Source organism: Aedes aegypti, chromosome 1 (assembly GCF_002204515.2).
Source record: "Aedes aegypti strain LVP_AGWG chromosome 1, AaegL5.0 Primary Assembly, whole genome shotgun sequence".
NCBI classification, from domain to species: Eukaryota; Metazoa; Arthropoda; class Insecta; order Diptera; family Culicidae; genus Aedes; species Aedes aegypti.
The window spans coordinates 153,442,577-153,469,826 of NC_035107.1; the positions used below are offsets into that span (position 1 = coordinate 153,442,577).

Genomic DNA, 27,250 nt, shown 5'->3' on the forward strand with positions numbered 1-27,250 from the left:
GCTCGATGGGGATAATTGGCAGCCACTTGGATTCTTTTCGGAAAAATTGTCCAAAGCACAACGGAATTACTCGACGTTCGGACGTGAATTGACTGAAAAAGCCGTCCAATATTTTCGTTACCTTGTGGAGGGTAGGAAGTTGGTCATATTCACCGACCACAAACCGCTTACGTTTGCTATGGGTTCCAGCACCGATAATCGATTGCCGCATGAACAAAGGTATTTGAATTATATTTCTAACTTTACTACCGATATTCGACATATTAGTGGTAGTAAAAATACCGTTGCAGACGCTCTATCTCGTGTGGCAGCAATTTCGACTCCATCGCTTATCGATTACGAGCAGTTGGCTATTGATCAAGCTGGCGATAGTGAGTTAGCATCATTGATAGCATCGACTACAGCATTAAAATTGGAACTTCGGCAAACTCCACTTACTCCTAAAGCACTCTACTGTGATGTCTCCATTCCCGGAAAGGTACGTCCTTATGTTCCTAAACAGTATCGTCATCAAATTTTGCAGTATCTTCATGGTGTTTCGCATCCTGGAATTAGATCCACTCGTCGTTTGTTATCGGATAGATTTGTATGGACTTACATGAACAAAGACGTTAGGACTCACGTCAAAAATTGTATCGAGAGCCAGAAATCAAAAATTCATCGGCACACGAAAGCAGCAGTTCTAAGTTTCGAATTGCCTAAAGCACGATTCCGCCACGTACATATGGATTTAGTTGGCCCGTTACCACCTTCTAATGGTAATCGCTATTTGCTCACGATCGTTGACCGGTTCACTCGATGGCCTGAAGCAATCCCTTTGGCTGATATGACAGCGGACACCGTGGCACGCGCGTTTTGTTCAACGTGGATTTCTCGGTTTGGAGTTCCGGAGAAAATAACAACCGATCAGGGCAAAGTTCGAATCATGTTTATTCCGTGAATTGTCCCAGATTATGGGATTCAAACATCTTCGGACCACAGCATATCATCCGCAGGCGAACGGTTTAGTTGAGCGTTTCCATAGAACGTTGAAAGCTGCTATTATGGCAGTTGATTCAAAACATTGGAGCAATCGTTTGCCGTTGATTTTGTTGGGTCTGCGTGCATTATATAGAGAAGATTTGGACTGTTCGGTGGCGGATTTAGTCTACGGTCAAGCATTGCGTTTATCTGGTGAATATTTTGAATACTATCCGGCAGAACTTCATCAAGCTGACTTCCTGGTACAATTACAAGAAACGATGGATCATCTACAACCACGTTCCCCATTCTAAGCCGTCCGTGTTTGTTCATCAAGATTTGGCCAAATGTTCCCATGTTTTCGTGCGAATCGACTCTGTTAAAAAACCACTCCAACGACCATATGAAGGGCCGTTCGAAGTATTGCAGAAACATGGAAAATTCATGGATGTTCAGATTCATGGAAAATCCCAACGAATTTCGATTGATCGTCTTAAACCAGTATTTGGTTTCAATGATTCTATTAGCGATTTTACAATTAAAGATAAAAGTTTAAAAGTTACTCCATCAGGTCACAGGATTCGTTTTATGGTGTAACTGAGGAGAGTACTGTAGTGGGGTTCAATCGATAGACCCCTTGTATTGAATGTGCGCTAAAATACGAGAGAATAAATAAAGTCAGTTCGTTTTTAACCTGTAAACCAATCGGTCGTTTTATATTATTGCTTCGTCAAACTCTTGATATCACTAAGTCTCATCCCAAAACAACTAACGTCAAATTTTCACTATTGCTATTTCGAAAAAAAAAATAAGATGGGCGTGTGAAAATCTACTAGTGTCATAAATATTTTCCAGAATGCTTCACTAGACTTAATACTACGTTCAGACTAGATATTAAGTAATATGAGCAATCTTATCAGCAATCATACCTCTTATTTCCAGGGAAAGCTAGATGTATGGTTTCTAATATCAAGAAAGCTTATATTAGTTTATATACTTTCAGGGGAAGTCTGTTTTTACTACTCTTGACTTGGTTCGAGCGTACCATCAAATTCCTGTGAATGAAGATGATATCGAAAAAACCGCAGTGATCACGCCATTCGGATTATTTAAGTTCCCTCGTATGCAGTTCGGCCTTTGCAATGCCGGACAAACGTTTCAGCGCTTCATGCACAAGATCCTAGGCGACCTGGATTTTGTGGTAGTGTACATAGACGATATATGTATCGCTTCTTCTAGTCAAGAAGAGCACATGCGGCACGTGCGAATTGTCTTCGAACGCCTGCATGATCACGGCCTGGTAATCAACCTAGAAAAAAGTGAATTCGCTCAAGAGAAGGTGGATTTTTTAGGTTATTCGGTGAGTAGTACCGGAGTTCTACCCTTACCGGAACGCGTGAAGGCCGTGACGAATTTCCCTCTCCCGGTTACTGTGAAGGATTTGCGCCGTTTCTTGGCACTCGTAAATGGCTATAAGCGGTTCATTCCGCACGCATCTGCCATCCAGATTGAACTCCAAGCGCTTATTCCGGGGAACAAAAAGAATGACATGAGAAAAATATGTTGGACGGACACAACACGGTTAGCTTTCCATAAGTGCGAAAAATCCCTCTCGGACGCAACACTGCTGCATTATCCGGACTCCGCTAAGGCCCTTGCTCTTATGGTTGATGCTTCGAACACTGCGATAGGAGCAGCACTTCAGCAGCTCGATGGGGATAATTGGCAGCCACTTGGATTCTTTTCGGAAAAATTGTACAAAGCACAACGGAATTACTCGACGTTCGGACGTGAATTGACAGCAAAAAGCCGTCCAATATTTTCGTTACCTTGTGGAGGGTAGGAAGTTGGTCATATTCACCGACCACAAACCGCTTACGTTTGCTATGGGTTCCAGCACCGATAATCGATTGCCGCATGAACAAAGGTATTTGAATTATATTTCTAACTTTACTACCGATATTCGACATATTAGTGGTAGTAAAAATACCGTTGCAGACGCTCTATCTCGTGTGGCAGCAATTTCGACTCCATCGCTTATCGATTACGAGCAGTTGGCTATTGATCAAGCTGGCGATAGTGAGTTAGCATCATTGATAGCATCGACTACAGCATTAAAATTGGAACTTCGGCAAACTCCACTTACTCCTAAAGCGCTCTACTGTGATGTCTCCATTCCCGGAAAGGTACGTCCTTATTTTCCTAAACAGTATCGTCATCAAATTTTGCAGTATCTTCATGGTGTTTCGCATCCTGGAATTAGATCCACTCGTCGTTTGTTATCGGACAGATTTGTATGGACTTACATGAACAAAGACGTTAGGACTCACGTCAAAAATTGTATCGAGAGCCAGAAATCAAAAATTCATCGGCACACGAAAGCAGCAGTTCTAAGTTTCGAATTGCCTAAAGCACGATTCCGCCACGTACATATGGATTTAGTTGGCCCGTTACCACCTTCTAATGGTAATCGCTATTTGCTCACGATCGTTGACCGGTTCACTCGATGGCCTGAAGCAATCCCTTTGGCTGATACGACAGCGGACACCGTGGCACGCGCGTTTTGTTCAACGTGGATTTCTCGGTTTGGAGTTCCGGAGAAAATAACAACCGATCAGGGCAAAGTTCGAATCATGTTTATTCCGTGAATTGTCCCAGATTATGGGATTCAAACATCTTCGGACCACAGCATATCATCCGCAGGCGAACGGTTTAGTTGAGCGTTTCCATAGAACGTTGAAAGCTGCTATTATGGCAGTTGATTCAAAACATTGGAGCGATCGTTTGCCGTTGATTTTTTTGGGTCTACGTACATTATATAGAGATGATTTGGACTGTTCGGTGGCGGATTTAGTCTACGGTCAAGCATTGCGTTTATCGGTGAATATTTTGAATACTACTTCATCAAGCTGACTTCCTGGTACAATTACAAGAAACGATGGATCATCTACAACCACGTTCCCCTAATCACCATTCTAAGCCGTCCGTGTTTGTTCATCAAGATTTGGCCAAATGTTCCCATGTTTTCGTGCGAATCGACTCTGTTAAAAAACCACTCCAACGACCATATGAAGGGCCGTTCAAAGTATTGCAGAAACATAGAAAATTCATGGAAAATCCCAACGAATTTCGATTGATCGTCTTAAACCAGTATTTGGTTTCAATGATTCTATTAGCGATTTTACAATTAAAGATAAAAGTTTAAAAGTTACTCCATCAGATCATAGGATTCGTTTTATGGTGTAACTGAGGAGAGTACTGTAGTGGGGTTAAATCGATAGACCCCTTGTATTGAGTGTGCGCTAAAATACGAGAGAATAAATAAAGTCAGTTCGTGTTTAACCTGTAAACCAATCGGTCGTTTTATATTATTGCTTCGTCAAACTCTTGATATCACTAAGTCTCATCCCAAAACAACTAACGTCAAATTTTTCACTATTGCTATTGATGTATCCTGTCAAATGACAGCTCTGAAAAAGAGACAACATCAACTGCTACACATCAAGCTATCTCATTATAAAGCCTTCCTGAAAATAAAAAGAGCTATGAGCCGGCAGTTCTATTTCGGCTATCAACCAGACAACAACTCTCTGCAAACCCTCCCTAATCCGAAGTGCCCCTAAACCAGGACATTACAGCTATTTCGAAAAAAAAAAAATAAGATGGGCGTGTGAAAATCTACTAGTGTCATAAATATTTTCCAGAATGCTTCACTAGACGTAATACTACGTTCAGACTAGATATTAAGTAATATGAGCAATCTTATCAGCAATCATACCTCTTATTTCCAGGGAAAGCTAGATGTATGGTTTCTGATATCAAGAAAGCTTATATTACGTTTTATCAGCTGTAGTCTGAAAGTAGTATAAAGGAAGCATCCTGCGTAGTTATGAATTTTTTCACTTAATACAGTTAGAGATATATTTTGAAATTGTTTATCGGCATATCGGTCTATTTTGCTCGAAGAGATATAGATTGTGATTGGAATCAGAATTGACTTATATGCTTTATTACAAACAATTTATTTGCGTACATTTTACTAAAAAAAACTTCCTATTTTGCATATTACAAACATTTTTATTATTCTTACCCATGAATTTATGTGAAGCTATAATATGAATTAGTTTGCAGTATATATATTCATTTCTAATTTTACATTTTATTTATTGCTTCTATAGTACTTTGGAATATCATTTGGGTCAAGTCCAAGTTTTTTCATCTCCACAGTCAAAGAAAATAAATAGTCGTAACATTCAGCCCTAAAATATTTATAACAAAAAGAAATATTAATTCATTTAAATGAAAACAAATAAATACAAAAAATACTTACATTGCCTTTGCTTTTTGCCATGTGTGTCCCCAAACGTATACTCCATGTCGTCTGACTAGAACTGCAGAGCTTCCAGGATATTCTTTCATAGCATGTTCCATTCGTTGCTCTAAATCTTTTTCAAATGGCGTGTTTTCTATTATTGGGACAATTAATTCCTCATCAAATCGAAGATACCGTCCTAATTCATGATCGTATATTCCCTGTACGGATACAAATAAAAAAAGTTGGATTTCAATAAGGCAAATGACAAAAATTATGTGCATATGTTAAAAAAATGATTTTCAAATGGATTGATGAAATGCCGGATCCGCTACTCACAACACGCTAACGTATTTATATAGCGCTAACACAGACGCACACACACTACACTCAGCTATACAAATAGACCAATCCAGTTGCCTGCGTAGTAGTGCAATGTTGGCAAAATTTTCTGTGTTTGCCTTGAGAACTGTCACAACATAGCTTTTGTTTGCTGTGAGAATGCAAATATAAACAGAATTGCTGCAAAACATCCAATTCCTTGTTGGACTGACGTTGACTGAAAGTTCATTGACGTCAAACAAACAAAGATACGTTTTCATTCTGAGGAAATCGACTTGTATTATTTGTGTTTTATGGCTGTAGCGGTCATGCGACTCAAAGGAAAAGGGAGTCTATAGAAGCAAATGATGGAAACGAATAGGTGCATAGGCGTCGCAAGGGAGCGACCAGATTGGATTTTTTTTTTAAATTAGGTGGTGAAAATTTGAGCAAGTCATTTTAAAGTTAGTAAGCATCGAAGCGTCATGTATTTTGCCTAGCTTCTCTACTGGAAAAGGGTTGGCTCAAAGCTTTGAGCTTTGCTACCATCACAGGCACGGGACAACATTGCAAATGTATCAATCCACTAATATCACTTTATGAATTGCACTGCTGCCCTTATATCACTTTATAAATTGCTTGATTGCTTTATCGACATTCTTGCATTAGTTCAACTGTAAAAGTGCCCATTTCCACTTTAATACTACTTTAATGGTAGGCTTACGGTAATGCAGCTGCATTACATATGCAATGATATAATGCTCCATGGTTACTTGGGATGATTTCTCAATGTTTCGACTTTGTCCGGTATTGGGTGCTGTCCGGCACTGGGGGATCTCCCCCTATATATTGACAAAGAAAAATGCAGCTTTGTATCGAAGCACCTTTATCATTTTTTTTCGTATCGTTTCGTAAAGCAGCATAAAGGTAATCTGGTACATCTCATGACAGGTATCGATGTTTTGATTTTCCAAGGAATATTTGAGACCGAATATGATTCTGCGCGGCTTTTTCAGATCCGAAACATTTTCAAAAATATCGAAAATCAGCCTTTTGGCGCAAAATGTTGCATCCGATAAGCAAGCCTCGTTGTAAATGAAGCCCTTTACTATTGTACTTATTACAAAAACTTTTACCGGGAGAAGACTGCTAATGGACCCTTTTAAGCTTAGCAAGTGGGGGAATTTCTCTTCGATCATTTCTAACACGCTGTGGAACGTTTTTCTATGGGAGGGGCATATAGGCCTATTCACATGACGTTCCAAAACAGCTGATCGGGGAGCTCTTTGACAGTTCTTCTATGAAAATGACAGCCTCGTGTATGCACCGGTCCTCCACCGATGTAAACAAATGCATAGACGGACCTGTCACATGAAAAGGCCTATTGCCCGGTTTGTTTTGAAACGTCAAAATTTAGACCGTTTACAAAAAACGTCTTGTACTCTTTTTAGAAGCTACCTAGCAAGGGAAAGTTGCATGCAGAACATGACCAACTATCATAATACAGTCATCTCTCCCTAACTCGATATTGAAGGGACCATCGAGTTATCGAAATACAGAACACAAATTTATCAATAATTTTTGAAATTTTGATTATTTCGACAAAGTACATTCAAAATACAGTCATCTCTCCCTAAATCGATATTGAAGGGACCATCGAGTTAGGGAGGTATCGAGATACAGAACACAAATTTTTCAATTTTTGAAATTTTGATTATTTTGACAAAGTACATTCAAAATAGTAAATTAAATGTGAAAATAAGTAAACTTTAGTAAAATTAGCAACGTGACACTTTTTGCATAGTCTTGAAAAACACAATTTTATATCACCCTGAAATGATCTGTCAACCTTCATTTTACTATCACTATAATCATAATTATCAAATTTATGAAATTTATTAACATTTGGAGAATATTCGAAAATTTTTATGGAAATATCGAGTTAGAGAGGTAAACTTGCATGGGAAACTGAAACAGATCGCATCGAGTTAGAGAGGTACCGACTTACAGAGGGATCAAATTATGCTAGATTGAAGGGACCGCGCTTTCCATCGAGTTAGGGGAAATATCGAGTTACAGAATATCGAGTAAGGGAGAGTTAACTGTAGTAATTTAAATGTGTGAAATAGTAAATTTTTAGAACATTTAGCAACGTGACACTGGGTGATATGAATAAAAAACTTTGAACTTTACTACATGTAGCATCTACTCAAAAACAAAATCCACAAAGTTTACTACACTTTTGGTATGAATAAAAAACTTTTCGAACATGTAGTACTTACTACTTTCGAACATGAGCAGTGACTGAAGCTGCACGTTAAGAAATTTCCATGCAGAGTGCAGAGTGATTCTGCACGTAAAGAACAATCTATTCAGAGTGACGCTTAAAATTAATGCAATCATGCATGTGAAGGAAATGCATGGAATCTAATCGTTTACGCGACAATTTGCACAATCATGAAGGTGCTGTAATTTGACAAGATTTGTAGTGTAATTTTGCGATTAGTCTGGTATAAGGCTATCCATGAGGACCTTCCGTGATAAGACTGACAGCTAAAAGTGTGAATGCAACCGGAACGAAAGAGTAAACAAAACATGCGAGTGTTATCGGAGCTTATCATTTTCCTTTGTAATCGAACGGTCACTCCGATCGCGAAACGTCAAAAGCTCATGGTAAACAAAAAACCAGCTGATCGCAGCTGTCTCATGGATTGCCTTATTCTCTTTATGTCTATGATTTTATGATGATGGTACATCAAAGAATTTTCTGGGTGGTTTTTGGCCTTCGTCAACGCCAGTGATTGATGTTTTTTTAAATACTAGCTTAACATCTATGAAGAGATCTTGAGATTACAGCTATCAAATTCGGAACCACATATTTTCTAGCATCAGTACTGAGATTCTGGTGAAATTGTGGTAGAATTTTGATGCTCCCCGTGTGTTTTCTTAACAGCATGCTGAATTTCGGAAGTTCTAAGTGTTTATGTGATATTCTCGTTATTTTGGTGGGGTTTCTGATAGTATCCTTGGATTGTCTAGAACTTAGAATGTCGAGGTTGTTATGGGAATTGTAGTGATTCCATTGGTAGTCGTTAAAATTCAATGAGGATCTCCCCTAAAACACCAGGGTTCCCTTTGAAATTTATAAAATTCTTATCGATTTCACAAAAAAATCCCATTGAAATCTATAAAATATTTACCGACATTCAAAACGTTTATATTAAAGCTTTGCTTTGAAATTCCAACGGAACTGGAGACCAACGTCATCTTGAAGGTTTTAACAATAATTACAAAGATTGATTTTCAGAATTACAAATATTCACACAATAATTCGCAGGAATCCCCCCGTAATCTCATAGATTCTTAAAGAAATACCGTCTCAAAGATACCCACAGAATTCCAAGAGATTACAGATTAATATTCGGAATCCCATTCCCACCCCAATTATAGAGTTTTTACCAGATTCCTAATATTTCCGCAATATTCCTAGAATGGCATTTAAACTTTCAGGATTATCATTAAAAATCCGACATCCCTATCGGAATCTCAAAGTTCCTACAGGAATGGATCATTGAATGTAGTTTTTGCAAGTGCTCACCGCATCAAAACAAAGGCGCCACTGTATATGGGATTTAACATTGTGACAAAATTGCTGTTCTGTCAAACACACAAGGCTACGGTGGCGCTACCTGTACTTCTCATAGCGGCCGTTTTGGTTATTTTAATGATCCATTCCGGAATTCAAAAGCCATTCTGAGATGTTAGAATTTACACGTTAAATTCAGAATTACATTATAAATATCTGAATTCCTATCGACATCCTAAAATTCCTAGAAAATAACATAATTATCGTAATGCCAGAATTCACACGGATATTACAAATTGCTACTGCCGGTAATCCTACTGGAATCTCAGAATTGGCGGGGCGAATGTTTTCGTAACCTCAGAATTCCTAAGCAAAACTCAAAATACCTTCCGAAATATCAAAACTCATATCTTTTTCCCATGATTTTTACTCAAAAGTAAATGATTCCATTCAATTCCGCAATCTCAAAGCATGTGTAGCAACCTCTGAAGCTAACTACCAGTAGCTTTGTAGTAAATGCTACCTTTATTCATAGCAATGCGTTGTTTGTAGTATGTTCGAAAGGTGTAGAAAGGAAAATGACACAAACATGTTCCACTCTTGTTCCACATATAGCGTTTACTACCGAGAATGTAGTAAACTCAACTTTACTACAATTTATTCATACGGCCCACTGTTTACATAGTTATCCAAAAAATTCATTTTTTCATCACCCTGAAATGACTTGTCAACCATCATTTTACTGTCACTACAATCATAATTATAAAATTTATGAAATATATTAACATTTGGAGAATATTTGAAAATTTTCATGGAAATATCGAGTTAGTGAGGTAAACTTGCATAGGAAACTGAAACAGATCGCATCGAGGTAGGGAACATCAAGTTAGAGAGGTATCGACTTACAGAGGGATCAAAGTATGCTAGATTGAAGGGACTGCGCATTCCATCGAAATATCGAGGGGAAATATCGAGATACAGAACATCGAGTAAGGGAGAGTTAACTGTAACACCTTGACATCGGAAACGATTGAAGTAATGCATTTTCTACTGCGATAGAGAAGATTTTCCTTGGGAGGGGCGTATTATACCTATTCACCCTAAGCATTTTGGATAATGTGGTAGTTAAGCATTACAATGAGCAGGCCGTGCTTTTAAAAGAGTCCATTATGAATCAAGCTGTCAAGTCAAGAAGTATCACATAGGCGACGAGTAAGAACCCACGGCTGAAATTCATTTAGGAACGGAACGGACCCATAGTTGAATCTGAACTCATCGATTAAGGGTATACTATAAGGTACACCTGCATTTCCGACGGATAACATCTGATCGGATAAGGTATGAAGGAAAACGCCTAAAATAGGGAGATGCCTTTAATGGTAGGGAGACGCCTTAACGGTGAAAAAACCGGAGAAGGCAAGAATGTTTCGCCTTAAATAAGGGAGACGCCGAAATGGTGGATGAAAATCCGACCAGAGAAGGCAATAAGTATGTTTCGCCTCATGAGAGGGAGACGCCTTAACGACGGTTGACAAATCAGTCGGAGAAGGCAAGGAAAATGACCGGTAAAGCAAAACTGTTTCTCATAATGGGAAAGGGACAAGTGAATGATAATTTGATCGAAAAAGCAGACCTCAGGAAAATGTCCTATAAAAATTAAATTCAGAATACTGAACTGAGAAGACAGACATAAGGAATAAGATACATCAGTGGCTGAGTAATTCAGCGGGGAAGGCAAGTGTAACTCATATAAAAAATGTGCGTAAACGCTCGCTTTTGAAGGAAGCAGTTCTAAAGACAGTTTTCAGCTGTCGTGTCATTTGAAGATAACAGTTGAAGGGACGGATACGATCCATTGGGTATAGCGAAACCAAATGCTCGGTTTAACAGGAAGCGCTCTTAGTGAATCCAACCAATCGGGTCCAAAAAACTGTGTCCGTAGGAGGGAATAATCAAAAACAAATTTGAGGCCATCTTTCCGAAAGAAACGTTCAATGGAGCCAGACCACCACACCAGACTAGATTTTTGAACTTAGCTGTGAAATAAAAGTTGTCTACTTAGAGCAACATAGCGATCCTAATGGTCGCTGTTTAGACAGACTGGACCAAATGTTTTTCAATGGTTTCAGTAAAACGTACCCCAGGCATCATAATAGCATCTCTGAGTTCTTAATATGTCTTTAACACGCCAAAATATCATCTAGTCTATCTAGAGCAAAAGCACATCTTCTGTCGAAGAAAAGGAGATGTGGTAGTTAAGCATTACAATAAGCAGGCCGTGCTTTTATCCGGCTGCTTGGGCACGTCAGGAGTTAATCATCAATATTAACCTCCTTTTCCCGAGCAGCCTAGATAGCCGCGTAGTGTCGGTAGCGGTTGTTTCAACTGGCTAAGAATCTAAAAGGCTCTAAGAATCTAAAAGGCTAAAAGTCCACCTCACAGGTGACCCCTAATTTATTGTGTGATGCGTACCGTGCCTAGGAATGAATGGTTAGGGGGGTCTAAATAAAACCTAACCGCTAACGGAGCCTGTGGGATACCAGGGCGCCCTCCACAGTATTGAGTCCTTCCTGTGCTACCCGGAGCAATGGTGCAGGTGACCTTGTGTTTCTCCGAGATAATCGGCTGCCCTTCTTCAGTCTCTATCCTGAGGCTTAATAAGGGTGGGATTATGAATATGTTGACATTTAATTTAAACTATCACCTATATGGATTCGCTTTATGCGTTTTACACAGTGTATTCTGTGCTCTTTCGCCTTTGGCGACTTGAAATAAATACCGATCTGGTTTTTTCGTTGCTGGTCTTTTTCGTGCTGAGATTGCAAAAAGCTTAATCCTGCCTAGTTTGGGTAGTGGCTACGGTTAGGTTAGCTCAGATCAATCTTCAGCATAAAAGAACAGCAACGATTAACCTTTGCAGACTCATGCAAAATGGTGCAGCCCAAGTGGCGCTAGTTCAAGCACCCTACTTTCGTAGAGGGAACTTCTATCTAGGTAACCTTGTGGACCCAGTTTTTGCTACTTTCAGCAAACTTGAAATGGCAAACTCGCGCTCCATGCCCCGCGCATGCGTGGTCGTTAATAAAGCAATCGCTGCTACACTCATTTCTGAGTTAACTACCAGAGATGTATGTGCTGTCACAATCGATGTTTCTGTTGTTGACCCAAGACGTATTTCCTGTCTGTTGTTCGGTATATTTACCACATGATGAACCATCCCCAACGGATGACTTCAAACGAGTTGTCGTACACTGCGTAACAAAAGGCCTTCCGCTGATTGTGGGCAGTGATGCCAATGCTCATCACATCATCTGGGGCAGCTCAGATATAAATTTTAGAAACTCCAGTCTGATGGAATACTTAAGTAGTACAGACCTTGGATTACTTAACATAGGCAATCGCCCAACCTTCATGGTTTCTAATAGAGAAGAAGTGTTAGACATAACCCTCTGCTCGAATAGAATCAGTCACGAGTTGACGAATTGGCATGTATCAGATGAGGAATCATTATCTGATCATCGCTACATCTTCTTTGAACATTCAAATGTAGCTGCGCAGACTTTGCGTTTTAGGAATCCCCGGTCAACAAACTGGGAACTCTATATTGAATTGGTTGCGACCAAATTTCATGGATATTCACCGTCCATTGAAAAACCAAGTGATCTGGATGATGCCGTTGATACTACAACATCCTACATTATGGAAGCTTTTGAAGAAGCATGTCCTCTGCGGTCTGTAAAGACTACAAGAGGGACCCCATGGTGGAATTCCGATCTGACTAGACTCAGGAAACAATGTAGAAGGAGTTGGAACAGACGCCGTTCAGCTGGATCAGAGTCGTTCAAGTCAGCTCGCAAAGCTCTTCGTTCTGCTGGATCGTTCAGCTGGAAAAACCTTTGTACAAATGTTTCCAGTTTGAGTGAAGTCAGTCGGTTGAACAAAATCCTTGCAAAATCTAAGGATTTCCATGTGAACGAAATTCGCTTACCTAATGGTGACTTTACTTCTTCCGATGAAGAAGTTTTAGAATGTTTATTCAATACACACTTCCCCGGATGTGTGGACATAGCATCTACGGATGAACCAAATGTCTTTTCATGTAGTTACGAGTCGCTGGCCTCGGCTCGCAGTATCGTAACTACTGAATCGATTCAATGGGCACTCAATAGTTTTGCTCCTTTCAAATCTCCAGGAGCGGATGGGATTTATCCTGTTCTGCTCCAAAAGGGATTTGAGTTTATCAAACATGTTTTGAAAAAGCTACTTGTAAGCAGTTTTGCTACCGGGTACATTCCCAGATCCTGGTGTGATATTACTGTGAAGTTTATCCCGAGAGGAGGACGTGCGTCGTATGAAGAAGCGAAGAGTTTTAGACCAATCAGTCTGACCTCTTTTCTTCTGAAATGTCTAGAAACAATTATCGATCATCACATCCGTGATGTTTATTTGGCAAACATGCCTCTTCATGTGAATCAACATGCTTACCAATCTGGAAAGTCCACTGTTACACAAAGTTGTATATGATATCGAGAAAGCATTCGCTCAGAAGCAATCCTGCTTGGGTGTTTTCTTGGATATTGAGGGTGCCTTTGATAACGTGTCTTTCGATGCCATATTGGAAGCCGCACGAAACCATGGGCTACCTACAATGATTACCAATTGGATTCATCAAATGCTCACAAACCGACATCTCTTCTCGACATTGCGTCAAGCAGCGATTCGAAAATTAAGTGTTTGCGGATGCCCCCAAGGGGGAGTCTTGTCACCACTTTTGTGGAATCTCGTAGTAGATACGCTATTGAGGCACCTCAATGATTGCGGTTTTCCAACTTATGGATTTGCCGACGACTATCTAGCTCTGATAGTTGGTATGTGCATAAGCACCCTATTCGACCTGATGCAAAGTGCTCTTCAGGTAGTCGAGAGTTGGTGTCGCCAATATGGCCTTTCGGTTAACCCGAATAAAACATCTATTGTTCTTTTTACGGAAAGACGAAACCGCGATGGAATTCGACCTTTACGTCTTTTTTGCACTGAGATTAATGTGACTGATCAAGTAAAGTATGTCGGAGTCATTCTAGATTACAAACTTTCATGGACACCTCACATTGATTTCAGAGTCAAAAAAGCTTGCATGGCCTTCGGTCAATGCCGGCGAACCTTTGGTAAAACTTGGGGCCTCAAACCCAAATATATCAAATGGATTTACACAACAGTTGTTCGTCCAATATTGGCATATAGATGTCTTGTGTGGTGGCAAAAGGGCGAAGTGAGAACAATCCAATCAAAATTGGGCCATCTCCAAAGGATGTGCTTGATGGCGATGTCTGGTGCGTTCTCTACGACTCCCACGGCAGCACTCGAGGCTTTTTTCGACGTTGTGCCACTACACATATATCTTAAACAAGAAGCACTTTCTTGCTCTTACCGTTTATGGGTACTGGATCTACTGGAGAAAAATCCAGTGAATCGTAGATCTACACACTCTTCGTTATTTCCACTTCTGGTGAATTGGGACAAAATTGTCCTTGCTCCAAGTGATCTCACAATTGCTTGTCACTTTCCTTACAGGACATTTACCACACAATTCCCTTCACGGGAAGAGTGGACGTCTGGCTATTTGGAAAGAAGTATATCAAACAATATAGTATGTTACACTGATGGCTCCCTTCTTGAAGGTAGAGCTGGTGCAGGAGTATATTCTCGTGAGCTAAGGCTGAATCAGTTTTACTCACTTGGTAGAAACTGCACCGTTTTTCAGGCGGAAATATTTGCTCTTTTGTGTGGAGTGCAATCAGCACTTCAACAGCGCGTAATGGGTAAAGTCATATACTTCTGTTCAGATAGTCAGGCTGCTATAAAAGCTCTTGCTTCGGCCAACTCAAGGTCGAAGCTTGTTATCGCATGTCGAACTCAAATTGAGGAACTGAATTCAGTCAACTCTGTAAACCTTGTATGGGTACCTGGCCATTCTTCCATCGCTGGAAATGAATTGGCTGATGAGCTAGCTCGCGATGGAGCATCGCATGACTTCATTGGCCCTGAGCCGGCTATTCCAATTTCGAAGTGCTGGGTTAAGCTTCAGATAAACTCTTGGGCGGCAACTCAGCACAAGCAATATTGGAATAGTTTGGATTCATGTCGTCAAACAAAATTGTACATTACTGAGCCATCTCCAAGGGTGGCGAAGTATTTAACAAATCTGTCGAAGCAGAATTGCAGTGTCTTGGTCAGAGCGTTGACAGGCCACTGCCGACTCAACTATCACATGGCAAATATTCAGCGTGCTGACTCATTTGTGTGTGATAGTTGTGACTCCGATTATGTCCAGTTTTTTCGCAAATGCGATTCCAATTACTTGGTAAACACTTATTAAGTGAAACTGAATTCAGAAGCCTGAATCTTCAGGACATTCTGTTATTCTTAATCCGCTGTGGTAATGAGCTATAGGCTCTCTTTACGCTCATGCGTTTTGCAGTGCCCTTTTTAGGGCGCTGTTCGAACCCATTGTGGTATGGAGCTACATGCTCTCATTTCGCTTATGCGATCTTCCCTCTTCAAGGGACCCCATTCCTATTTCCTCCCATCATTCCCTTCCCTTTCCTCTCCCATCGGGTAGATGATGAAATAGGCTCAAATATGGCGATGGCACAAGTCTCCCAACTGGTGGGGAACGTGCCTTTCGAGCCGGCCTTCTGATACCTGAAGCATTTTGGATATTGTGGTAGTTAAGCATTACAATGAGCAGGCCGTGCTTTTAAAAGAGTCCATTATTAATCAAGCTGCCAAGTCAAGAAGTATCACATAGGCGACGAGTAAGAACCCACGGCTGAAATTCATATAGGAACGGAACGGACCCATAGTTGAATCTGAACTCATCGATTAAGGGTATACTATAAGGTACACCTGCATTTCCAACGGATAACATCTGATCGGATAAGGTATGAAGGAAAACGAAAAGTCTCGCCTAAAATAGGGAGATGCCTTTAACGGCGGATGAAAATCCGACCGGAGAGGGCAAGATAAATGTCTCGCCCAATGGTAGGGAGACGCCTTAACGGTGAAAAAACCGGAGAAGGCAAGAATGTTTCGCCTTAAATAAGGGAGACGCCGAAATGGTGGATGAAAATCCGACCAGAGAAGGCAATAAGTATGTTTCGCCTCATGAGAGGGAGACGCCTTAACGACGGTTGACAAATCAGTCGGAGAAGGCAAGGAAAATGACCGGTAAAGCAAAACTGTTTCTCATAATGGGAAAGAGACAAGTGAATGATAATTTGATCGAAAAAGCAGACCTCAGAAAATGTCCTATAAAAATTAAATTCAGAATACTGAACTGAGAAGACAGGCATAAGGAATAAGATACATCAGTGGCTGAGTAATTCAGCTGGGAAGGCAGGTGTAACTCATATAAAAAAATGTGCGTAAACGCTCGCTTTTGGAGGAAGCAGTTCTAAAGACAGTTTTCAGCTGTCGTGTCATTTGAAGATACCAGTTGAAGGGACGGATACGATCCATTGGGTCTAGCGAAACCAAATGCTCGGTTTATCAGGAAGCGCTCTTAGTGAATCCAACTGTAGGGATTTACTACTACTATGACAACAGAAATGAGATGAACCTGAAAGTAGATGACCTTGGGAGGTAGCTGGGTGAGAAAAGGGGAGATGACGGGGATTAGTGACGGGGACGAGACGGTGTGTAGAGGGAGAAATTGAACAAGTGAAATAAAATCGAAGTGTGACTTGTAAACCAGAATTTAAAATAATTTATTCAGTGTCCGGAGCTGCCCATTACATTTGGCGACGAGGAGAAGTAAAAAGGTATGTAAAATATTAAAGAATGAAGTGGAGAACAACGATTTTATTTTGCGCCTCCATTTGGCTGGTTGTATCAAAATGGCTGAAATTCGTTGAAAAGCATACTCAAAAGTGAAAGAAAGCTTTAATGTGGGGGGAGATGTGAACCGAAATAATGTGACAGGTGGCAAAGCTTTCAATGACGAATGTATGCTGGTGTAAACAGTAGCTGTGATGTTAAAGTCACCAAAATAGCTTTGGTGAGCGAATTTGACGGATAGCGCCGACAATTTTTGTCGCATAGGATTCATCGAATGTAACGCGGTTGTTGCACCATGGCCAGATTCATTTCCCGAGCGCGTGCACGGAAAGAAATAACAATTGTGATTAAAAAAAAACAGTAGCGGAAAATCAGCTGATGATCATTGTCGTTCTACTATTATCAAACATTTTAATAAAAATAAAATGCTTTTAGAAGTGCGCAGCAATGGTAAATCGGTCTGATGTATTCTACGCAGTTCATATGTATTTTCCACACGTTCTCCTATAATTGTTTTTAATCCACTTCGATACCGTCAATCCGCCCCCAAACTGGATGGCGTACACTCAGCTTAAGGTGATTATAAAACGAAGCCAAACAAGGGCACAAGATTGGAGAATCTGACAACAGTTTGCGTTGAAAACCAATCAATCTGCTTACTAATGGGATAAATTTTCAACGGTGAGAGCTGTTTGGTTCTCAAGTCTTTTGCTTTTGAAAATTTGAGGTGTGGCTTTGTTCTATAATCACCTTAACGCAATTTATAATTAAGTATTGAGTTGTAAATATTAGTATATATTAGTTGTGTTGCTAGAGGACATCTTGAAAATTCACTGAGATTCTTTCAGAAACCCTTCTGAAATTATTATATGTAGTTATTTCTTTGATCGCTCTGATTTTTCCAATAACCTCCTTGGGACTTCCTATTGGACTATCCCAGAAACCCATCTTGGGTTATTATGGAAATCCTTTCAGGATTCTGCTGTAAAATTCTGGAATTCTGCCGTAAAATTCTGGAATTTGGCCGAAAATGATTTAATGATTGCTTTCCAGTGTAATGGAATCTATTTTAAAAATCTGGGTTCGGGGATTCTCACAAAATTTCTCGGGATTTCTTCTGGGAATCCAATCGAAATTATTATTTAAATTCTGATATTTTCCTCGTAATTCTTCAGTATTTCTTCCGTGAAACTCTTTGAAAGTTCTTCAAAATCCCTTTGAGATTCTTTCCGAAAAATGTCTTAGATTATACCTATTATTCTAGAATACTCTCGGAAAGACGCCTGAGACTATAATCAAAAAAATCTATTATTTCACTTCACTTTCTTCCGTGCAAATTCTTGGGATTCTTTCGGTAATTCCTCTGGAATTCTTTTCTAAATCCCAATGGAATTCTCCCAGAAATCCCTGTGAAATACTTCCGAAAATCCTGCTAAGAATCTTCCAGATGACGGGGAATTTTTTAAATCTTTATTTATGGAAATCATCCGAAAATTCCTCTGTAATTGTTTGTAAATCCTCCTTATATTCTTACAGAAATCCTTCTTATATTCTTACAGATTTATTGCCATTGATTTTATTGTTTCTGCCTGAGATAATTTTGTATATCCAGAATTATTCCGAAAATTCCTTCGTGATTCTTTAGAATTTTTTTCTAAGATTTTTTGAGAAAAAAAACTCTGTGATTCTTATGGAAATTCATAAGGAAGTGTTTTTGATTTTTTTTCGTGATTTATCATTGATTTTCCTTGAAAATTTTCTTAAATCCTTGGCAGAATTTTCTGAAAATCCCTCTTGACTTCAAATGGAAATCCTCCAAGAAAACTACCGGACAGTCACTGGGACTTTAAAAAAATACCTATGAGATTCTTTGATTACTGATTTCTTTTTCTGAGCATCTTTTGAAAGTGACTTTTAAATGTTTCTGGAAAATCCATTTGAAATTATTCTGTAAATCTTTCTGGAGCTCTTCTGGACATCGTAATTATTCTGGAAGATATTCATGAAATCGTCTGGATGTCTGTGACTTTTCATTGAATCTTCAGGGGTTCTTGCGAAATAACTTCTGGGATTCTTTTGGATATCACTGTAAAAAAACATTCAAAATCCATTCGAAATTCTCCTGAGATTGTTTCAGGAATTTACGAGAATCCTTAAAATAATTCCTTTAGAAATCTCCCTAATAATATTTTAGTGATTTCTCTGTGGTTCTTCTGTAAATCGACCTGGGATTCTTCCGGAAATCCTCCTTTAATTCCAAAGCAATTTCCAGAAGAATTTTCAGAAGGATATTTTTAAGAATCCTGTATATTTTTCCCTAAGAATCTCAATGTATTTAAACAAAATACCAGGACAATTTACGGTTGAATCCCACAAAAACTTCCGGTGGAATTCTTGAATGCTTATCATTCAAGCAGAATTCCAGTCGTATTTCCGGATGAATTTCGGCAGGTTTTACAGAAGAATCCCAGCAGAAATTCCAGTAAAATTTCTGGAAGAATCTTTGAAAGATGTTTTGAAGTCCTCCAGCAGGATAACAGAAAGAAATCTGGGGGTATTGTAGAAGAATTTCCGAAAGAATCCTAGAGAGATAGTCGAAATAATAACAGTTTTCTTGAAAAATTCAGGAAACTCCCAGAGTCTAGAGGTAATTCGGGAAGAATTTCTGCAAGAATCCTTAACAGAAGGATTTGAAGGATCCTCAGAAAGATTTTCGAAAGTATTTCAGAAGGCTTCCCGAAAGAATGCTAGAAAGATATCTGGAAGATTTCCTACAGGATTTTTGGAAGAGTCCCAGACAAATTTCAAGAATATGGACGTAAAAATCTCAGTGGCATTTCTAGAATAATTTCAGAAAGATTTTCGAAAGCATCCTCAAAAGTATTCTAAAGGGATTCCGAAAGCATCTCAGGTGATTTCCGGAAGAATACCAGAGGTATTCTCATAATAATCCCAGAAGTATTTCCGGAAAAAGGCCAGAGTTATTTTCGGAGGAATTCTCGACGAATTTGTAGTAGAGTCGTAGTACATTTTTTGGCAAAATCCTCTAAAAATATCCAGAAGAATTGCATCAGGATTTTTGTTAGAATCTTCCATTGAATTTCCGAAAGAATCTTCGAGAATTTCGATTCTAATTTGATTTCCAGGATTTCAAAAGTAATCCTTAAGGAGATAAACGCAAACTCACATACAGATTTATGCAAATATTCCAATAAGATGTCCAGAAGAATCACAAAGGATATCCGAAAGAATCTCAGATATAGTACCGGAATGCTAACGATGTTTTTTAGATGAGTTCAAAAGCGATATCTGTAAGTATTCTGTGATTTCCAGAAGAACTTAGAGAAAAATCAGAAATAATCTTTAGATTTCCAGAACAATCCCAGAGAGGTTTTGAAGGATTCATAAGTGATTTAAGGAAGAATCCCAGGAGGGAAATTCCATAGAATTCTGGAGTAATTTCTGGACCAATGTCTTTTTATATGCTGTATCAATATTTACAAGTAATTATAATAAACAAGTATTTATGGAACAATAACAATTTTAATTTATCGCCATAATTGAACGACAATTTTAATTAGAATGTGCATCCACCACATCATCCCTCTCAGAAGGATTGTGATTCTAAATATTTTTTTTGCGGTGATTCAGAATTGTTATCACATACTAGTTTAATTGTATGTGGTGTCATTCAATATTTAAAATAAGATTCGTTAAGCCGAACATGTTGATCCTTCGACATGAACCAACGAGCATTGCTTGAAATAATGAGATTTTTTCGATTACTTTGATTACTGATTTCTTTTTCTGAGGATCTTCTAAAAGTTACTTTCAAATGATTCCGAAAATCCCGTTTGAAATTATTCCATGAATCTTTCTGCACTTCATCTGGACATCGGAGTTTTTCTGGAAAATATTCATGAAATCTTCTGGATGTCTGTGAATATCCTTTAAATCTTTCAGGGATTCTGGCGAAGTTACTTCTATAATCCTAAAACAATTATCAGAAAATTTTTCAGAAGGATATTTTTAAGAATCTTAATGGAATTTCTGAAAAATACCAGAACAATTTACGGTTGAATCTCACGAAAACTTCCGGTGGAATTCTTGAATGATATCCGGAAGCATGACAGTCGTATTTTTGGATGAATCTTAGCAGGTTTTATAGCACAATCCCAGCAAAATTTATTGAAAAATTTAGAATAGAAAGATATCCGAAAAAAAACTCCAACAGGATTTTTGTAAGAGTCCCAGGAGTATTTCAAAGATATTGGCGTTAAAATCTCAGTGGAATTTCTTGAAGAATTTCAGAAAGATTTCCGAAAGCATCTCAAGTCATTTTTGGAAGAATACCAGAGGCATTCTCATAAGAATACCAGAAGTATTTCCGGATAAAAATCTAGAGTTATTTTCGGAGGAATTCTCGAAGAATTTCTAGTAGAGTCGTACATTTTTTGATAAAATCCTCTTTAAATTTCCAAATGGATTGCATCAGGATTTATGGTAAAATCTTCCATAGTATTTCGAAAACAATTTTCAAGAATTTCAAAGAATTTAATTTCCTGGATTTCAAAAGTAATCCTTAAGGAGATACACGCAAAATCACATACAGAGTTCTGCAAAAAATCCAAAAAGATGTCCAGAATAATCGCAATGGGATATCCGAAAGAATCTCAGAAGTAATACCGGAATGGTAACGTTTTTTTTGGATGAATCCCAAAGCGATATCTGGAAGAAAATTCAGAAATAATCTCAAGATTTTCAGCAGAACAATCCCAGAGAGGATTTGATGGATTCATGAATGATTTAAGGAAGAATCCCGGGAGACGCTCCCAAAGAATTCTAGAGTACTTTCTGGAACATTTTTTTTCATATGATTTATATATAAAAATACTTTGATTCAAATATATTTCTTGTGTAGCATTAAGTTTAACTACAGACATAGCTCGTAACATCAATAATAAATTAAATTTATAAATCTTTTAAACACATCCAAATTAAATAACAGTTCAAAGAGTAAAATACCATTCTCATGAGTTTTTGAGAATCATATGGTCGGTGTTTAGACAGACCAGACTAGATGAATTTTGGAGCTCTAAGGATACGTAAAGAACTCCATCAATTTTAAATCTTCCATGTTATTTTGATACAAATGTATCATCAAATAGATAAGTTCCATTATTACAGTAAATATCTATAAGATTTTGATGTTTCACATGTTTGGGGTACATTTTTCTTACTCGATTGAAAAAAAACACTTGGTTCAGTCTGTCTGAACACCGACCATATCTATGTTTGCTATTTGATATTTAAATACTTGAATTGTGCTGTATCAATATTTACAGGTAATTATAATAAATAAGTATGTATAGAACAATAACAATTTTAATTTATCCCCATAATTGAACGACAATATTAATTAGAATGAGCCTCCCCCACATCGTCCCTCTCAGGAGAATTTTGATTCCCAATATTTTTTTTTGCGGTGGTTCAGAATTGAAAATATCAAAAGTCTATTGTAATCACATCCTTTTTGTTCAATTGCATGTGGTGTTATTCGATATTTAAAATAAGATTCGTTAAGCCGAACAAGTTGATCCTTCCACAAGAACCAACAACAAGCATTGCTTATGTTAAGAGATTTTATCGTAATGCACAACCACAAACGTTCTTCCCCTTTTGTATATGTACTAATTATAATTTCAAATTATTTTAATTAAATTAGTTGTGTTGTCTACTATTGTACACGGCAATATGTTTTAAAATAAGTGGAGCTGCTTTTAAAACAAACTTTAACATCGATCAACCAAACCATAGAATATCCAATAGCGAAATAATAATAATAATAACCGATCATTGCAAATCGAGCCGAACTGGCGCTCTTTCCGTGCGCACGCGCTCTGTCCGTGCGCACGCGCTCTGTCCGTGCGCACGCGCTTTCTGCAGAGCTGTCAAACAGACTTTTGTGCCTTCCTTCTTTCGCTCTCCTTCAACTCAACAACTCAGCACGATCCACCTCGCGGTGGATTGGTGAGCTGTCTGGTTGTTGCAGATGAACACTTATCGTGTAGCGTGACATCATCATTGACAGTAAGCGTGCAACTCACCAGACAAACGATAGGTGTAATTAACAACTGGACTAGTGTGGAAAGTGGACGAGAAGAAGGTGAAAAGATAAAAAGCAAAACAAGAATGATGATTCGCTCTCAAATGAGACACACAGGGAACAAAAAGCTTGAATGATTCATATTGGAATTCTGGTGATGATAGCGGAGCATAACTGTGCGCTGATGATGGTATGTGTATTTGGCAGTGAAAAGAAAAAAAGAAAAACTCCAGTTTGGGAACTGGTTGAAAGCTGTTGAAAGTTAGTCTGATTGGCCTGATTAGGGAATCAGGTGTGTAAGGTATGAGCTGATTTGGGAATCAGTATGAATCAGTGCAACTGGATGGAAAGCGTTGACTGGTGGTAGATTCTGATTTTGGGAAATCAGTAGAGCTGCCGATTTGGGAATCGGTATGTTGTGAAAATGATTGTAGGCCGAAAGCTCGAGTCAGCCGGTTGGGGAATCGGATGCTCGAAGAGGATGCAAAACACAACAAAAACAAAAGTTGTTCACGATGAGGGATAAGAAACGATGCACTATAGGAAATGGGAGTATAATAACTGGTCAAAACTAATAAAACCGATAATAAACAAAGTGATACATAAGCGTTTTATTTATTGCGTAGAATCTGCGTTCTATTTTGGGGTTAATGTCATAAACAATTTTTCAGTGATTCATTTTTTTTTATTGCACTACTACTAAATATAATCAACAGAATATTGAGTTTAAAAATATAAATGCTCGGTCTGGGGGAGGTAATATCATTGTTTTATTATCTTACTTCTGATGTTTCCAGATGGACTCATCCCGTGCCATACCACCGTTCAGGTGCAACGAGATTGAGAAGACTAGGTTGCATAAGGAATGGCAGATTTGGAAACGGTCATTGGAATACTATTTTGAAGCAGAGGACATTACCGACCAAAAGCGGAAGCGAGCAAAGCTTCTTCACCTCGGGGGGCCACAGTTGCAGGCAGTATTTCAGTCGTTACCGAACAGTGAAAAATTCGCGGTGGTAGCTGTGGAGAAGGCGTACTACGATGTGGCAATCCAGGCATTTGACGAGTTTTTTCAACCGGGAAGACAAGATGTCTTGGAGCGCCACAACTTGAGGCGAATGAAACAGCTTGAAGGTGAACGATTTGCTGAATTTATTATGAGAATAAGACAGCAAATTGAGGAGTGCGGCGTTGACAAGTACGAGCCGGAAGTTCGTAAAATCCTTACCGATATCATGTTAACGGACACCGAAGGCTGTCTGTCGGAGGAGCTGCGCAAGCAAATCTTGCAGAAAGACCGTTCGGTAGAGGAAATCGAAGACATCGGGAAATCGCTCGAAGGTGTTCAAAAACAGATGAAGGATTTTGTTTCAAGTCGGGAAGGATGGAAGCAACAGGAACGTGTGTACGGAATTCAGGCTAGACGGCGATACGTATCCACGAGACCGAAGGTGCTTGGGGATTCCCGAAACAAGTCGAACAATCCAGAGTTACAATGCTTCAAATGTGGATTCTATGGACACATATCGACTGACACGCGGTGTCCGGCCAGAGGAAAAGAATGCAAACGATGTAAGAAGGCAGGACATTTCGAAGCCCGATGCAGGATGCAAGCTAGAGGTGCTCTTCCCTGGAAAGAAGAAACGGTGGAACCCAAGAAGATCCGATTGGTGGAGCGTGCTGCGGATCAGTCGGTTCAAGAATCGAATGCGGTTGAGGCTGACAAACCCTCAGCGAGCACCCCACCAAAGACATATTACGCTTTTTATGCCGGGAACGAGTCAAATACGGTAACGTGCGAAATTGGTGGAGTTGAACATCCGATGCTGGTGGACTCTGGGGCTGAAGCAAACCTGATTACCGATGTTGCTTGGGAGAAACTTAAAGCGGCGGGAATTGAAGTTACCAGCTGTGTAAAAGGAAGTGACCGCGTACTGAGGAGCTATGCCAACAACATTCCCCTAACGGTACTGGGAACTTTCAAAGCAACGAATTGGAGCGAGGTCTGCGGAAGCTGAGTTTTTCGTGATTCGGGGAGGTCAGCGGTCTCTCCTAGTAGATACCACCTCAAAACGACTGGGAATACTGAAGGTTGGTCTGGAGATCGACCAGGTGGCGCAACGTATGGAACCTCTTTCTAAAATCAACGGCGTGTCCGTGCATATTCATTTGGACCCCGATGTCAAACCAATCTTTCAACCAATGAGGAGAATCCCAGTGGCGCTAGAAGAAGCAGTCAACAACAAGCTTAAGGAGTTGATGGCGAGAGACATAATCGAAGAGAAGAAGGGCCCGGTGAGCTGGAGGAAACCAATGGAGATGGTCGTAGTTGGGAAGGCGAATGGGGAACCGAGGATATGTCTCGATTTGCGAAGGTTAAATGAAGCTGTCATGCGAGAGCGACACCCAATGCCGGTGATCGACGACTTTCTGGCAAGAATCGGTCCGAATATGATTCGTAGTAAGTTGTACGTGAAGGATTCTTTTCTGCAGCTAGAGTTGAACGAAGAATCAAGAGACGCGATGGTTTTTCTGACGGCCCGAGGATTGTATAGATTCAAGCGCATGCCGTTTGGTTTAGTATCGGCACCAGAGGTGTTCCAAAAAACTATGGACAGGATTCTGGCAGGCTGCGAAGGTACCTGGTGGTATATTGACGACGTGTACATCGAAGGCAAGGACAAGGAAGAGCATGACGAGCGGATTGCTAAGGTAGGGTAATTCTGGACAAAGGGCTATTTTTTTTTATCTTTTTAATGAATCATTTGAATTGGGGTTGATAATTAAATAAACTAGGTTTTAAGGTTTCCGTCGTTGATGAGAACTTCTATTGCGTATTTTTGAATATATTCGAAATTTATTCAGGTGCTAGCGAGACTGAAGGCATGGAACGTTAAACTCAACTGGGAAAAGTGCATATTCGGGGTTGCTGAACTTGAGTTCCTTGGACATAAGATAACTAAGGCCGGAATAGTCCCATCGGATGCTAAAGTGGATGCGCTAGTTGCTTTTCGGAGACCGGAGAACTCAAACGAGGTGCGCAGTTTCCTCGGCTTAGCCAATTATCTGAATCGATTCATACCAAACTTGGCAACGATAGATGCCCCGTTGAGAAACTTGACTAGGAAGGGTACTGCTTTCGATTGGCTGGTCGAGCATGAAACTGCATTCAGCAAAATCAAAGCTATTTTGTCAGATCCTTCTACACTAGGATTCTTCCGGAAAGGAGACAGAACACTCGTGATGGCCGATGCCAGCCCAATTGGATTGGGAGGCTTACTCATCCAAGTTGACGGGAGTGGTAAACATCGGGTAATCAGCTATGCTTCCAAATCCTTGACCGACACGGAGAAGCGTTATTGCCATACCGAAAAGGAAGCACTAGCATTGGTTTGGTGTGTCGAGAAATTTTACATATATTTGTATTGAATTGAGTTCGAGATCTTGACCGACTGTAAAGCTTTGATATTCCTTTTTACACCGCGGTCACGACCATGCGCTCGGATCGAAAGGTGGGTACTCCGGCTGCAAGGTTTTGATTATTCGATCACGCACATTCCTGGCGATCAAAATCAAGCCGATGTGTTATCCCGATTGTCTACACTCAAACCAGTGCCCTTTGATCAGCGAGAAGAAATAATGATCAGAGAGATAATGGACTTTGCTGCCCATGCGGTGGCTGTTCCGTGGGAGAAAATGGTAGAAGCTACAAAATCGGACTCTGAACTACAAATGGTTCTAAAGCTAATGGATCAAGACAGAAAACATGAGCTGCCTACTGAGTTTCGAGTGTTTGGTAATGAGTTGTGCAGAGTAGGAGACATTCTGTTGCGGGGAGATAGGATAGTTGTTCCTAAGGAGCTGCGTCCAAGGATTCTCAAAATTGCACACGAGGGACACTTGGGAACCACTATGATGAAGTCGACTCTGCGGTTATCCGTGTGGTGGCCCAAATTAGACAAAGAGGTGGAGAATTTCGTAAAGAACTGCCGAGGTTGCATACTGGTATCCGCACCGGATGCTCCAGAACCCATGACCAGAAAACAGATGCCTGCAGGACCTTGGCAGGAAATTGCCGTTGACTTTCTTGGGCCACTGCCGGAGGATCAATGGCTTTTTGTGGTTGTTG

General features: G+C 39.7%; 1 protein-coding gene across 4 annotated transcripts in view; it reads right to left on the reverse strand.

Moving 5' to 3' along the window:
- Window positions 1-4,935: 4,935 nt before the first annotated feature.
- Window positions 4,936-27,250, reverse strand: part of LOC5575432 (probable methylthioribulose-1-phosphate dehydratase) — a 172,858-nt gene continuing 150,543 nt past the window's right edge. For all 4 annotated transcript variants that reach the window (XM_001655702.2, XM_001655700.2, XM_011494673.2 and 1 more), the window contains 2 exons: window positions 5,291-5,493; window positions 4,936-5,219 (listed from right to left, as the gene is read on the reverse strand). In XM_001655702.2, the coding sequence (XP_001655752.2) occupies window positions 5,120-5,219; window positions 5,291-5,493 (303 nt within the window). In that variant the 3' untranslated portion in view covers window positions 4,936-5,119. The remainder of the gene's footprint in view (window positions 5,220-5,290; window positions 5,494-27,250) is intronic.